This window comes from Entelurus aequoreus, linkage group LG03 (genome assembly GCF_033978785.1).
Source record: "Entelurus aequoreus isolate RoL-2023_Sb linkage group LG03, RoL_Eaeq_v1.1, whole genome shotgun sequence".
In the NCBI taxonomy this organism is placed as follows: Eukaryota; Metazoa; Chordata; class Actinopteri; order Syngnathiformes; family Syngnathidae; genus Entelurus; species Entelurus aequoreus.
In genome coordinates this window covers 87,496,227-87,512,052 of record NC_084733.1, presented here as the reverse complement: position 1 = coordinate 87,512,052, position 15,826 = coordinate 87,496,227, and the positions used below count along the sequence as shown (strand labels likewise).

The window sequence follows — 15,826 nt, the reverse complement described above, 5'->3', positions numbered from 1 at the left end:
GACAAAACAAACAACATGTTTACTTGACCCAATTCCTGGAAAACTTATCAAGGAGCTTTTTGTTTTATTAGGTCCATCAGTGTTAAATATTATAAACTTATCACTTTCCTCTGGTACTGTTCCTCTAGCATTCAAAAAAGCGGTTATTCATCCTCTACTCAAAAGACCTAACCTCGATCCTGACCTCATGGTGAACTACCGGCCGGTGTCCCACCTACCGTTTATCTCGAAAATTCTCGAAAAAATTGTTGCACAGCAGCTAAATGAACACTTAGCGTCTAACAATCTCTGTGAACCTTTTCAATCCGGTTTCAGGGCAAATCACTCTACGGAGACAGCCCTCGCAAAAATGACTAATGATCTATTGCTAACGATGGATTCTGATGCGTCATCTATGTTGCTGCTTCTTGATCTTAGCGCCGCTTTCGATACTGTTGATCATAATATTTTATTAGAGCGTATCAAAACGCGTATTGGGATGTCAGACTTAGCCTTGTCTTGGTTTAACTCTTATCTTACTGACAGGATGCAGTGTGTCTCCCATAACAATGTGACCTCGGACTATGTTAAGGTAACGTGCGGAGTTCCCCAGGGTTCAGTTCTTGGCCCTGCACTCTTTAGTATTTACATGCTGCCGCTAGGTGACATCATACGCAAATACGGTGTTAGCTTTCACTGTTATGCTGATGACACCCAACTCTACATGCCCCTAAAGCTGACCAACACGCCGGATTGTAGTCAGCTGGAGGCGTGTCTTAATGAAATTAAACAATGGATGTCCGCTAACTTTTTGCAACTCAACGCTAAGAAAACGGAAATGCTGATTATCGGTCCTGCTCAACACCGACATCTATTTAATAATACCACCTTAACATTTGACAACCAAACAATTAAACAAGGCGACTCGGTAAAGAATCTGGGTATTATCTTCGACCCAACTCTCTCGTTTGAGTCACACATTAAGAGTGTTACTAAAACGGCCTTCTTTCATCTCCGTAATATCGCTAAAATTCGTTCCATTTTGTCCACAAGCGATGCTGAGATCATTATTCATGCGTTCGTTACATCTCGTCTCGATTACTGTAACGTTTTATTTTCGGGCCTCCCTATGTCTAGCATTAAAAGATTACAGTTGGTACAAAATGCGGCTGCTAGACTTTTGACAAAAACAAGAAAGTTTGATCATATTACGCCTATACTGGCTCACTTGCACTGGCTTCCTGTGCACCTAAGATGCGACTTTAAGGTTTTACTACTTACGTATAAAATACTACACGGTCAAGCTCCTGCCTATCTTGCCGATTGTATTGTACCATATGTCCCGGCAAGAAATCTGCGTTCAAAGAACTCCGGCTTATTAGTGATTCCCAGAGCCCAAAAAAAGTCTGCGGGCTATAGAGCGTTTTCTATTCGGGCTCCAATACTATGGAATGCCCTCCCGGTAAAAGTTAGAGATGCTACCTCAGTAGAAGCATTTAAGTCTCATCTTAAAACTCATTTGTATACTCTAGCCTTTAAATAGACTCCCTTTTTAGACCAGTTGATCTGCCGTTTCTTTTCTTTTCTTTTCTACTCTGCTCCGGGGTGGACCGCTAGCCTGTCCATCGGATGGGGACATCTCTACGCTGCTGACCCGTCTCCGCTCGGGATGGTTCCCGCTGGCCCCACCATGGACTGGACTTTCGCTGATGTGTTGGACTTTCACAATATTATGTCAGACCCACTCGACACCGAGGATGTCGTTGTGGCTTGTACAGCCCTTTGAGACACTTGTGATTTAGGGCTATATAAATAAACATTGATTGATTGATTGATTGATTAAATCAACATAAAAAACACAAGATACACTTACAATTAGTGCACCAACCCAAAAAACCTCCCTCTCCCCATTTCTTTCTGTTATCAATATTCTGGTTCCTACATTATATATCAATATATATCAATACAGTCTGCAAGGGATACAGTCTGTAAGCACACATGATTGTGCGTGCTGCTGCTCCACTAATAGTACTAACCTTTAACAGTTAATTTTACTCATTTTCATTAATTACTAGTTTCTATGTAACTGTTTTTATATTGTTTTACTTTCTTTTTTATTCAAGAAAATGTTTTTAATTTATTTATCTTATTTTATTATTTTTTTAAAAAAAGTACGTTATCTTCACCATACCTGGTTGTCCAAATTAGGCATAATAATGTGTTAATTCCACGACTGCATATATCGGTTGATATCAGTATCGGTAATTAAAGAGTTGGACAATATCGGAATATCGGATATAGGCAAAAAGCCATTATCGGACATCCCTAATTATTTGCAAAAAAAAAAAAAAGAAGAAGTTTCTCAGTGTGAACATTAAATATCTTGTCTTTGCAGTCTATTCAATTGAATATAAGTTGAAAAGGATTTGCAAATCATTGTATTCTCTTTTTATTTACCATTTACACAACGTGCCAACTTCACTGGTTTTAGGTTTTGTAGATCAAATATTGCCCCTACAGGACACATCAAGGACTTTGTACCAAATAAAGTGTCTCATCGGGTCTGCTCAAAACATCTTGGCACACCATTTAAATTACCTTTATGGCCGCGTTATAATAAGTCACCTCCAAATTGCCAATTTGGGGGCATTTTGGGCGTTTACCCCTCCAGTGAGGCGGAACCGGCCCGAGTTATGGCATAATGAATGGCCTCCCTGGGAGCCTGTGACATTTGTCACATGCTATTACTTGACAATCAGGATACAAGGCGCAGCCTGTGATAATGGGCCCGGGCCGCACAAGCAGATTTGCACATGTATAGGCTTGTCCACACAAGACAGACAAGGCAGAGGATATTGGGCCAAATATAGTTCCAGTCTGTGTTTTTGTAAAGATGGGGGGGGGGAAGGTGGAGAGTTTTGGGGGTGAAACGCAGTTCCTACAAATGTTAGCGGGGCCGTTTGGGGAAGTTGTGGTTACCAAGGAGCCGCGGGCGCACACTCTGTGGTCTTTCGCAGCTGAGCACACTGACCCCCCCAAAGCACAGCCAGTGCAGACACAATGAATTGCTAATGACACTCGGGATGACTGGCAGGGAAAGGGCCTCCGCACACACACGGCACAATGGAGGACCTACGCAAGCGCCGCATGTTTGATGTCCATGCGCATACACAAACACAAACACACACATTCTTGTATTTGTTACCTTCTTGAGATCTCCGAAAAAGGCCTACCTCTTTAGGACCAGCCTTTCTAGATATTTAAAGATTTGTATTTACAACATTAATAATATATACGTACTATGCAAATATAAAAAAAGCTTGTTGTGAAAAATGAGTTGGAATTTCACAAGAAAAAGGTCACAATTTCACAAGTAAAACTTAGAATTTCGGCAGTGTTAGAATAAGTCGTCATTTTACTCAACGCAAGTCAGAATTTTAAAAGAAAAACTGAACATTTGTGCAATTTTATGAAAAGAGTCGCAATTTTACTCGACAAAAGTCACAATTTTATAAGAAAACTTTAACATTTTGGCGATATCATAATAATAATCGGAATTTTACTTGGCAAAATTAAATATAAAAAATTGGCAATATTGTGATAAAAGTCAGAATTTTATATGACAAATGTCACCGTTTTGCATTAAAAAGTAATAATTTTACATAAAAAAAGTAATAATCTTACGAGAAAATATTGCAATATTACAGAAACAGAAAGAATATGAGAAATTGTTCCCAATTTTATAAGAAAAAAGTCGACACATTGTGAGAAAAAGACAGATTTTAGTTTGTTTTGTTTTTTAAATTTTTTGTTTGTAATTGGTTTTTAGTCTTCATTATTAATTAAAGTTATTACAGTATGTCTCTATATACATATATATTAGATTTTTTTTAATTAGTTTTGGTCAAAGGGGGCGCATTTCAATTTCTTACACACACTTGTTATTTCATATGTTGGCCAGAGGGGGAGCACTTCAAATTTGTAGACACACTTGTTATTTCATATGTTGGCCAGAGGGGAAGCACTTCAAATTTTTACACACACTTGTTATTTCATATGTTGACCAGAGGGGGAGCACTTTTTAAAACAGACACAGTCAATTTGAAAAATCCCTCCTTTTTGGGACCACCTTAATTTTGATGGATTTCACCACCAGGGGTGCAAATGAGACATTCTCTATTAGATACAATGGTTTTCTGTATTGGGACCATGATTTATGTCCTAGTTTGTTCACACCTCTTCATATGGAAGGTACTTTTCCCTGTTCATGTCTCAAGAAGGGTAGAAATACACACGCACACACACGCAAACATACACGATTGTATTTGTTACCTTCTTGAGACCTCCGAAAAATGCCTACCTCTTTAGGACCACCCTTTCTAGATATATAAAGATGTGTATTTACAACATTAATAATATATACATACTATGCAAATATAAAACAACGTTGTGAAAAATGAGTTGGAATTTCACAAGAAAAAGGTCACAAATTCACAAGAAAAACGTAGAATTTCGGCAGTATTATAATAGAAGTCGTCATTTTACTCAAAGCAAGTCTGCATTTTACAAGATAAACTGAACATTTGTGCAATATTATGATAAAAGCTTGAATTTTACTCAATAACATTTGCAATTTTACAAGGAAAGCATAACATTTTGGCAATTTTATGAAAAGAGTCGTAATTTTACTCAATAACATTTGCAATTTTACAAGAAAAGCATAAAATGTTGGCAATTTTATGAAAAGAGTCGTAATTTTACTCGACAAAAGTCACAATTTTATAAGAAAACTTAAACATTTTGGCGATATTATAGTAATAATCAGAATTTTACTTGGCAAAATTATAACAAAAAAATTGGCAATATTGTGATAAAAGTCAGAATTTCATGACAAATGTCACCATTTTGCATTAAAAAGTAGTAATTTTACATAAAAAAAGTAATAATCTTACGAGAAAATATTGCAATATTACAGAAACCGAAAGAATATGAGAAATTGCTCCCAACTTTATAAGAAAAAAGTCGACAAATTGTGAGAAAAAGATTAAGCTTTTAGTTAATTTTTTGTTTGTAATTGGTTTTTAATCTTCATTATTTACTTCAAGTTATTACAGTATATCTCTATATACATACATACTGTATTTGTTTTTGTTTTTTTTTATTAGTTTTGGTCAAAGGGGGTGCATTTCAATTTCTTACACACACTTGTTATTTCATATGTTGGCCAGAGGGGGAGCACTTTTTAAAACAGACAGTCAATTTGAAAAATCCCTCCTTTTTGGGACCACCTTAATTTTGATAGATTTCACCACCAGGGGTGCAAATGAGACATTCTTTATTAGATACAATGGTTTTCTGTATTGGGACCATGATTTATGTCCTAACTTGTTCACACCTCCTCATATGGAAGGTACTTTTCCCTGTTCAAGTCTCAAGAAGGGTAGAAATACACGAACACACACACACACGCACACATACACGATTGTATTTGTTACCTTCTTGAGACCTCCGAAAAATGCCTCCCTCTTAGGACCAGCCTTTCTAGATATATAAAGATGTGTATTTACAACATTAATAATATATACATACAAGGCAAATATAAAAAAGCTTTTTTTTGAAAAATGAGTTGGAATTTCACAAGAAAAAGGTCACAATTTCACAAGAAAAACGTAGAATTTTGGCAGTATTAGAATAAAAGTCGACCATTTTACTCAACGCAAGTCAAAATTTTACAAGAAAAACTGAACATTTGTGCAATATTATGATACAAGTTGGAATTTCACTCAATAGCAGTCGCAATTTTACAAGAAAAGCTTAAAATTTTGGCAATTTCATGAAAAGAGTCGTAATTTTACTTGACAAAAGTCACAATTTTATAAGAAAACTTACAAATTTTGGCGGTATTATAGTAATAATGGGAATTTTATAAATAAATTTTACTTGGCAAAATTATAACAAAAAAATTGGCAATATTGTGATAAAAATCTGATTTGTATATGACAAATGTCACTATTTTGCATTAAAAAGTAGTAATTTTACATAAAAAAAGCAATAATTTTACGAGAAAATATTTCAATATTACAGAAATCAAAAGAATATGAGAAATTGTTCCCAATTTCATAAGAAAAAAGTCGACACATTGTGAGAAAAAGACTGCTTTTAGTTGTTTATTTTTTGGGGGAATTTTTTGTTTGTAATTGGTTTTTAATCTTCAGTATTTACTTGAAGTTATTACAGTATGCCTCTATATACATATTATATATTTGATTTTTTAAATTAGTTTTGGTCAAAGAGGCGCATTTCAATTTCTTACACACACTTGTTATTTCATATGTTGGCCAGAGGGGCGCACTTCAAACTTTTACACACACTTATTTTATATGTTGACCAGAGGGGGAGCACTTTAAAAGCGACACACAGTCAATTTGAAAAATCCCTCCTTTTTGGGACAACCCTCATTTTGATAGATTTCACCACCAAATGAGACATTCTCTATTAGATGCAATGTTATTGGGACCATGATTTATGTCCTAACTTGTTCACACCTCCTCATATGGAAGCTACTTTTCCTTGTTGATGTCTCAAGAAGGGTAGAAATACAAGAACACACACACACACACACACACACACACACAACCCCACCCCCACCCCCGAAGAAGAAAAAACACTTAATCACACATACATGCTGACATTCACATGTGTGACTTCTTTTTTGTAAGATTTTAACCTGCACAAATAACAGCGTGAAAAAGCAGATTAGGGGATAGCAACTGTGTTCACGTGAGATTAAATAGACTGTAAGTGTTTGTTTGTGTGCACGGAACACAGAATTAGGTATAGCTCCGCTTTAAGGAGGATGTTTAAGAAAGGATTTGAGCTTTTCTGCCGTGGCAACTTGTCCACGACAACATTAGGCCTGGGCCCAGAATAAAATTTGCTTGACATTATATTGACCTAAGAATTATTGCCGATAAACGATATTATTGCCTTTAATATAATGAGACCAAATTAACCATTGATGTAATAATACATTATGCAGCTGAGATAGGCTCCAGCACCCCCCCGTGACCCCAAAAGGGACAAGCGGTAGAAAATGGATGGATGGATAGATGAGGCAATTCTTGAAGGAATTGCATGTGAATGCTCCAATGCTGAAGTTGAACTAAAATCCTGGAATTTCTTTAGAGAATTGTTGAAGTAGAGCACACAATTCCCAAACAGGGTGAATATTTTGAAGTTGGAACAGTTAGAATCAGATGAAAAATGCGGGAGTTGTGGAACTTTGAAGAATGTTCCATTGATTTCAATGGGAATTTCCAAAAAATTAGGAAATTTCGGGAAAAGCGGAATTTTTTTTTTAGAAAATGGTAAAAAAAAAACTTGAATGGTCTGGTGTTGGAATTTTTTTAATCGGTCGAGAAATGTTAAAGTAGTAACATGTTGAATTGAGAAAATGGTATTACGGAATTCCTGGAATTTCGGAAAAAAATGGGAATTTTTCCAGTTCAATAAAACAAATGTTTTGACGGCGGACCGGTTGAAATGCGTTGAAAAATGTGGAAGGAGTAGTCGTCAGAAAAAAGGGTGGAAATGGGGCTTTGGAACACCAGGAATTCTGGAAAATCCTGGAATTTTTTTGAACATGTAAAAAAAGGTAGTTTAAATTTCCAGGATGGTGAAATGTGTTCAAAGTTGAATGATTTGAATCGGTTGAACAATGTGGAAATGGTGGGAAGTTTGAAAAATGGCCAATTCATTTTGAATGGGAAAAATGTCCCGGAAAACCTGGAATTCTGTGAATTTTTGGAATTCCCGAATAGGCTGAATATTTTGAAGTTGGAACGGTTAGAGAGGAAAAATGTGGGAGTTGTGGAACTTCAATGGGAATTTCCCAAAAATTTGGGAGTTTCGGGAAAACCGGGAATTTTTTAGAAAATAGTAAAAAAACAAATTGAATGGTCTGAATGAGTTGAAATGGTTGGTGTTGGAATTTTTCCCAAATCGGTCAAGAAATGTTGAAGTAGTAACATGTTGAATTGATAAATGGTATTACGGAATTCCTGGAATTTCAGGAAAAATGGGAATTTTTCGAGTTAAAATTGTATTTTCGTTTTTTGTACTGGTTAAGAGGAATGTTTTGACGGTGGAAAGGTTGTAATGCGTTGACGGAGTATTCGCCTGAAAAAAGGGTGGAAATAGGGCTTTGGAACACCAGGAGTTCTGGAAAATCCTGGACATTTTTTGAACATGGAAAAAAAGGTAGTTTAAATTTCCAGGATGGTGAAATGTGTTGAAGGTCGAATGGTTTGAATAGGTTGAAAAATGTGGAAATGGTGGAAGTTTGAAAAATTTATTTTGAATGGGAAAAATGTCCTGGAAAACCTGGAATGCTTTGGAGTATTCACACAATAATAATGCATGTATATACTTTAAAATGCTATAAACTTGTACTTCTCGTATTTTGTAACATTGTGATTGGAATGCAATCTTTTAAATCTCCAAGTTAAAAAAACAAAACAAATATTTGTCTGTTAGCAAAATTTTGCATTTGAATAAAAATCACAACCACCTCTCGTCTTATCCCCCGCAATTTCCCCTTCGGTTTTCCTTTTTTTCCTCTTTCTAACCCCTCTTGCTGCAGTCCGGCTGCGCCAACCATGAATATAAAACTTATATAAATATAAACTTCCACAATTCCCACATTCTTCAACCGATTCAAACCATTTCACCTTCAACACATTCAACTCATCCTGGACATTCAAATTACCGTGTTTCCACATTCAACAAATTTCCAGGAATTCCCGTTTTTTGGTAACCTGTTTCCACCCTTCTTAAGTTCGAGTACTCCTTTCACATATTTCAACCCATTTCAACCGTTCCACCGTCAAAACACTCATATTCAGGACAAAAACCAAGTCGGTTAAGGAACTAGAAAAATTCCTAGTTTTCCCAAAATTCCAGGAATTTCTCAATTAAAAACTGTTACTACCATATTTTTCGGAGTATAATTCGCTCTGGAGTATAAGTCGCACCGGCCGGAAATGCATAATAAAGAAGGAAAAAAAACATATATAAGTCGCACTGGAGTATAAGTCGCATTTTTTGGGGAAATGTATTTGATAAAAGCCAACACCAAGAATAGACATTTGAAAGGCAATTTAAAATAAATAAAGAATAGTGAACAACAGGCTGAATAAGTGTACGTTATATGAGGCATAAATAACCAACTGAGAACGTGCCTGGTATGTTAACGTAACATATTATGGTAAGAGTCATTCAAATAACTATAACATATAGAACATGCTATACGTTTACCAAACAATCTGTCACTCCTAATCGCTAAATCCCATGAAATCTTATACGTCTAGTCCAGGGCTCACCAACTTTTTTGAAACCAAGAGCTACTTCTTGGGTAGTGATTAATGCGAAGGGCTACCAGTTTGATACACACTTAAATAAATTGCCAGAAATAGCCAATTTGCTCAATTTACCTTTAACTCTATGTTATTATTATTAATTAATGATATTTATCTTTGTGGAAACACTGATCATCTTAATGATTTCTCACAATAAATATATATAGAAACAGATAAATATCAATATGCAACACTTTATTTTTATATTTTCTCTAAGTGCACATTTTTCAAATTGAACATTTTCAAATGATCACTTCTAAGACAGTCTTGTGAAATCACAATATCCCATTTTAACTAGCTAGCCACTAACATTTTTTAACAAATCATGAATTACTTTGCACCATGTTTGTACAAATAATAACTCATGTAAAATACAAAAGTCAACTCTCAAATGTTTAAATAAATCATGTCACACTTTCAACTGGACACCAAATCTGTTATCTGTTTCTTTGTCAGTTAGTGAAGACCTAGTCTTTAAAATATTTTCTTGGATTTTCAAATTCTATTTGAGTTTTGTCTCTCTTAGAATTAAAAATGTTGAGCAAAGCGAGACCAGCTTGCTAGTAAATAAATACAATTTAAAAATTAGAGGCAGCTAACTGGTAAGTGCTGCTATTTGAGCTATTTTCAGAACAGGCCAGCGGGCTACTCATCTGGTCCTTACGGGCTACCTGGTGCCCGCGGGCACCGCGTTGGTGACCCCTGGTCTAGTCTCTTACGTGAATGAGATAAATAATATTATTTGATATTTTACGCTAATGTGTTAATAATTTCACACATAAGTCGCTCCTGAGTATAAGTCGCACCCCCGGCCAAACTATGAAGAAAACTGCGACTTATAGTCTGAAAAATACGGTACTTCAACATTTCTTGACCAATTTAAACAATTCCAACACCAACCAATTCAGCTCATTCAGGACATTCATGCTCCTAATTATTTTTTTAATCCCGCTTTTCCCAAAATTCCAGGAAGTTTCCATTGAAATGAATGGGACATTTTTCCAAGTTGCATAATTCCCACATTTTTCAACCTATTCAAACCATTCCAACATCAACACATTCCACTCATCCTGGACATTCAAACTTACACTTTCCCAAGTTCCAAACCAAATTCCGCTTTTCCTGGAAATTCAAACTCTTCAACATTCAAACCATTCCAACATTCAAACTATTTAAGCGTTTAACACAATTTCAATATTTAAACCATTTCTACATTCACCCTATGTTCAATTAGAATTTCATTTACCATGAATTGATTAACATGGACCCCGACTTAAACAAGTTGAAAAACTTATTGGGGTGTTACAATTTAGTGGTCAATTGTACGGAATATGTACTGTACTGTGCAATCTACTAATAAAAGTCTCAATCAATCAATCAATTCAGTTTAGCATCAGCTCTTCAACATTCAAACCATTCCAACATTCAAACTGTTCTTACATTCATACTACATTCTGTCAGCATTTCAGTTCAACTCATACTTGCCAACCTTGAGACCTCCGATACCGGGAGGTGGGGGCGTGGTTGGGGGCGGGGTTAAGGGCGTGGTTAATAGGGGAGTATATTTACAGCTAGAATTCACCAACTCAAGTATTTCATACATACATACATACATACATACATACATACATATATATATATATATATATATATTATATATATATATATATATATATATATATATATATATATGTGTATGAAATACTTGACTTTCAGTGAATTCTAGCTATATATATATATGTATATATATTTATTTTATTATACATATAAATAAAATAAATACTTGAATTTCTGTGTTCCGGGGGCTATCCAGTAGATGGCAGTATTGTCCTGTTTAACTTCTCCTCCGTTCATGACTCGGCCACCGTGTTCAATGGAGAAGTCCGTTCTACAAAATGTACAGGCAACATAATTACATACCCCTTCCCCTTTGAACTGTCCTGGATGAACTGAAATTCTTGTTTCCATTCGTTTTGGAACTTGCAAGCGTATTTCTTCATCTTGCTCGTTGACGGCGTCGCCATGTCTGTAACTTCCTCGTTCTTCTGTTTGGTCTCCTTGTTGTGTGCGCAGTTGTGCACTCTACTCTCTAAAAGCCGTAGATGTTATGACGTCATTGGGCAGGCAAGCTGTTTATATTGTGGGAAAGCGGACGTGAGAACAGGCTGTCCCCACTCAGGTCCTCATTGAGCTGGAGGGGCCATAGCCTCCAGCTCCGGCTGAATACCGGGAGTTTGTCGGGAGAAAATTTCTGCCGGGAGGTTATCGGGAGAGGCGCTGAATACCGGGAGTCTCCCGCTAAAAACGGGAGGGTTGGCAAGTATGGTTCAACTTCATCATTGGAACATTCACACGAAATTCCTTCAGGAATTGCCTCTTCCAGTTTGAATTTATCGTTTGGTTAACTGATATATCGAATATTGGCCCAGGCCTGGCCAACATGGATGATTTAAAGAACACACATTTTCCCCATTAAAAAAACAATCTCCAAACACAAACACATTCTGCTGCTGTCCTCTTCATTTTCTCCAATCAGAAGTTTGACTTGTTTGAAAATCTCCACCCTGACTGGTATTTTCCAAAAAAAGTATTTTTTTTTAAGGACGAGAGACCAAATGCATGCCGTATTCTCAGCTAAGGCTTTCTTACCCATGGCCTGCTTGCCCATAGCGCACTGGTATGTGTTCCTGGGTGACTGGTTGTGGTGGGGGTAGGGAATGAGGCCGGCGCACACGCCCAGTAGCGTGAAGGGCTCGATCTCCAAGTGCGTGGTGTCTCTACAAACGTAACAATAAACAAAAAACGTTAACAACTCCTCATTTGTAATTCTACAAAACCCAAAACCAGTGAAGTTGGCACGTTGTGTAAATGGTAAATAAAAAGAGAATACAATGATTTGCTATTCATTTTCAACTTATATTCAATTGAATAGACTGCAAAGACAAGAAATTTAACGTTCCAACTGAGACACTTCATTTTTTTTTTTTTTGCAAGTAATCATTACCCTAGAATTTAATGGCAGATTTAATGGTAACACCACTGTGTTACATGGCCTTTCCTTTTAACAACACTCAGTAAATGTTTGGGAACTGAGGAGACACATTTTTGAAGTGGTATTATTTCCCATTCTTGCTTGATGTACAGCTTAAGTTGTTCAACAGTCTCCCTTCTGCTATTTTAGGCTTCATATTGCACCACACATTTTCAATGGGAGACAGGTCTGGACTACAGGCAGGCCAGAGTTGTATCCGCACTCTTTTACTATGAAGCCACGTTGTTGTAACACGTGGCTTGGCATTGTCTTGCTGAAATAAGCAGGGGCGTCCATGATAGCATTACTTAGATGGCAACATATGTTGCTCCAAAACCTGTATGTACCTTTCAGCATTAATGGTGCCTTCACAGATGTGTAAGTTACCCATGCCTTGGGCACTAATACACCCCCATACCATCACAGATGCTGGATTTTACACTTTGCGCCGAGAACTATCCGGATGGTTCTTTTCCTCTTTTGTCCAGAGGACATGACGTCCACAGCTTCCAAAAACAATTTGAAATGTAGACTCGTCAGACCACAGAACACCTTTCCACTTTACATCAGTCCATCTTAGATGAGCTTGGGCCCAACGAAGCCGGCGGCGTTTCTGGGTGTTGTTGATAAATTGCTTTGGCTTTGCATAGTAGATTTTTAACTCGCACTTTCAGATGTAGCGACAAACTGTAGTTACTGACAGTGGTTTTCTGAAGTGTTCCTGAGCCCATGTGGTGATATCCTTTACACACTGATGTCGCTTTTTGATGCAGTACTGCCTGAGGGATCCAAGGTCACAGGCATTCAATGTTACGTGCAGTAATTTCTCCAGATTCTCTGAACCTTTTGATGATATTACGGACTGTAGAAGGTGATATCCCTAAAATCCTTGCAATAGCTCGTTGAGAAATGTTGTTCTTAAACTGTTGGACAATTTGCTCAGGCATTTGTTGACAAAGTGGTGACCCTCGCCCCGTCCTTGTTTGTGAATGACTGAGCATTTCATGGAAGCTGCTTTTATACCCAATCATGGCACCCACCTGTTCCCAATTAGCCTGTTCACCTGTGGGATGTTCCAAATAAGTGTTTGACGAGCATTCCTCAACTTTCTCACTCATTTTTGCCACTTGTGCCAGCTTTTTTTGAAACATGTTGCAGGCATCAAATTCCAAGTGAGCTAATATTTGCAAAAAATAAAGTTTTGCAGTTGGAACATTAAATATCTTGTCTTTGCAGTGTAATCAATTGAATATAAGTTGAAAATGATTTGAAAATCATTGTATTCTGTTTTTATTTACCATTTACACAATGTGCCAACTTCACTGGTTTTGTATTTAATTTAATTGTGCATATGACAACTGAAAGTATTTAATCTACACTTGTTGATTTTAATTTTATTTGAATTATGATTATTTTTATGATTATTCATTTCATTGCCTAATTGTAATTTTCTGTAAAAGTACTTTGATTTGCCTTGGGTATGAATTGTGCTCTATAAATAAACTTGCAGTGCCTTACATTTGTGGAAAAATTGCAGAGAAATATTAAAAACCCCCAGAAACATTTCTGTTGGGAGAGACTCTGACTTTTACATTTTTGCAGCAAAATGAATGTCATTGAACACTAAAGCGCTCATGTTGCAGTGTTTCCCACACATTCATTTATTTGTGGCGGCCCGCCACAAAAGAATTACGTCCGCCACAAATAAAAAAATTAAAAATTAAAAAATTTTTGGTCCTGTCCAGCTTCTCAGGCAAATCATATAGTTGATGTAGATGCCCATATAGGCTGTTCAGATTTACTTTACAAAAGAGAAGTGTAGGATACTTCTCTTGTTGCCTTATTTGTATTTGACCACTACTGTTTTCTGTTTATTTGTTACTGACTGTGGCAGGACACCTCTGCCTCTGTTTCACTTTATGTTGCTGGTAAATAATATGGTTGTAGTAGTAGGCTAAAGTTAAATTATTTTGTATGCACTAATTAAAGGGGCAGAGCTTTAAGAGACATTTTAGCTTTTATATTTTATAAGATATATATTTTTTGTTAGAACCACAATTAATAAATATATTTCAGTGAATAACTTATTGTTCAAATCTGTATATAAATATGTACATAAAGTGTTGTAATTATATTGTAAAATGGATGGATGGATGGACGTTTGAAACAAAACTGTTATTATTAATTAGTAAGTATACATTTTTTGAGCCTTTTTAGAGAAAATCATATCATTGTAGTAAATTATGCAAATTACTCAATGTCATGGTGACCACGCCTATAGCCACGCCCCCACCGCCACAGGTATCTTGGCAGTTTATGGGAAACACTGTGTTGTATTGAGAACCTTGGACCTGTTTAAACACACATCTTTGCGTTGATATTTTAGCCTCGTAAAGGCCAGTGTCCACTGCGATGGAATCTTGTATTATGCATTCTGAAATTTGTGAATAACCTAAAACAACGTCCGCTAAAGAGAAGGAAGGCTGAATAATAGTGAGAAGAGACGTCCGGCCCCTAGAACAATGGAATCAAACAGCCCTGCCCTAGGGGTTGCGGACGCCAAAGACCTCTGCTTTAACGTTTTAAGGGGGCTACAGTTACACCATGGAACAGATTATTTCTATTTACATGATTTCCTTTGAGAAAACCACTTTCAATATACAAACATCTTACTTGTTTATCATGTGCTCGTAAAGGGCGATCTGACAGTCGTTCTCCTCATTGACATCCAGGTACTCCACCAGACCTTCATGCAGGAAGTCCTCAAAGGTTCTAGAGACAATAGAAGATCCTATAAGCACCAGCAAGGTGATGACTCTAAAGTAGTGTTTTTCAACCTTTTTTGAGCCAAGGCACATTTTTTTTATTGAAAAAATCCGGAGACACACCGCCAGCAGAAAACATTACAAAAATTTAACTCAGCAGCCGATATTGACAGTAAAAAGTCGTTGTCGCAATTGTTGGATATTAATTTAAACCATAACCAAGCATGCATCACTATAGCTCTTGTCTCAAAGTAGGTGTACTGTCACCACCTGTCACATCACACCCTGACTTATTTTGAGTTGTTTGGTGTTTTCCTGTGTGTAGCGTTTTAGTTCTTCTCTTGCGCTCCTATTTTGGTGACTCTTCCTGTTTTGTTGGTATTTTCCTGTAGCAGTTTCATGTCTTCCTTGAGCGCTATTCCCCGCACCTGCTTTGTTTTAGCAATCAAGACTATTGGAGTTGTTTTTATCCTTCTTTGTGTGGACATTGTTGATTGTCATGTGACGTACGGATGTACTTTGTGGACGCCGTCTGCTCCACATGCTGCAAGTCTTTGCTGTCGTCCAGCGTTCTGTTTTTGTTTACTTTGCAGCCAGTTCAGTTTCTGCTAGGATCCTGATGAGAGTGCGGAAAT

The 15,826-nt window shown here is 36.7% G+C and overlaps 1 protein-coding gene across 1 annotated transcript in view; it reads right to left on the bottom strand.

Annotated features, from left to right (window-relative positions):
* The window catches only part of polr3b (polymerase (RNA) III (DNA directed) polypeptide B), a 99,485-nt gene that overhangs the window by 34,440 nt on the left and 49,219 nt on the right, over window positions 1–15,826 (bottom strand). The window contains 2 exon segments of the mRNA XM_062043083.1: window positions 12,045–12,172; window positions 15,100–15,198. Coding sequence (XP_061899067.1) covers window positions 12,045–12,172; window positions 15,100–15,198 — 227 coding nt within the window.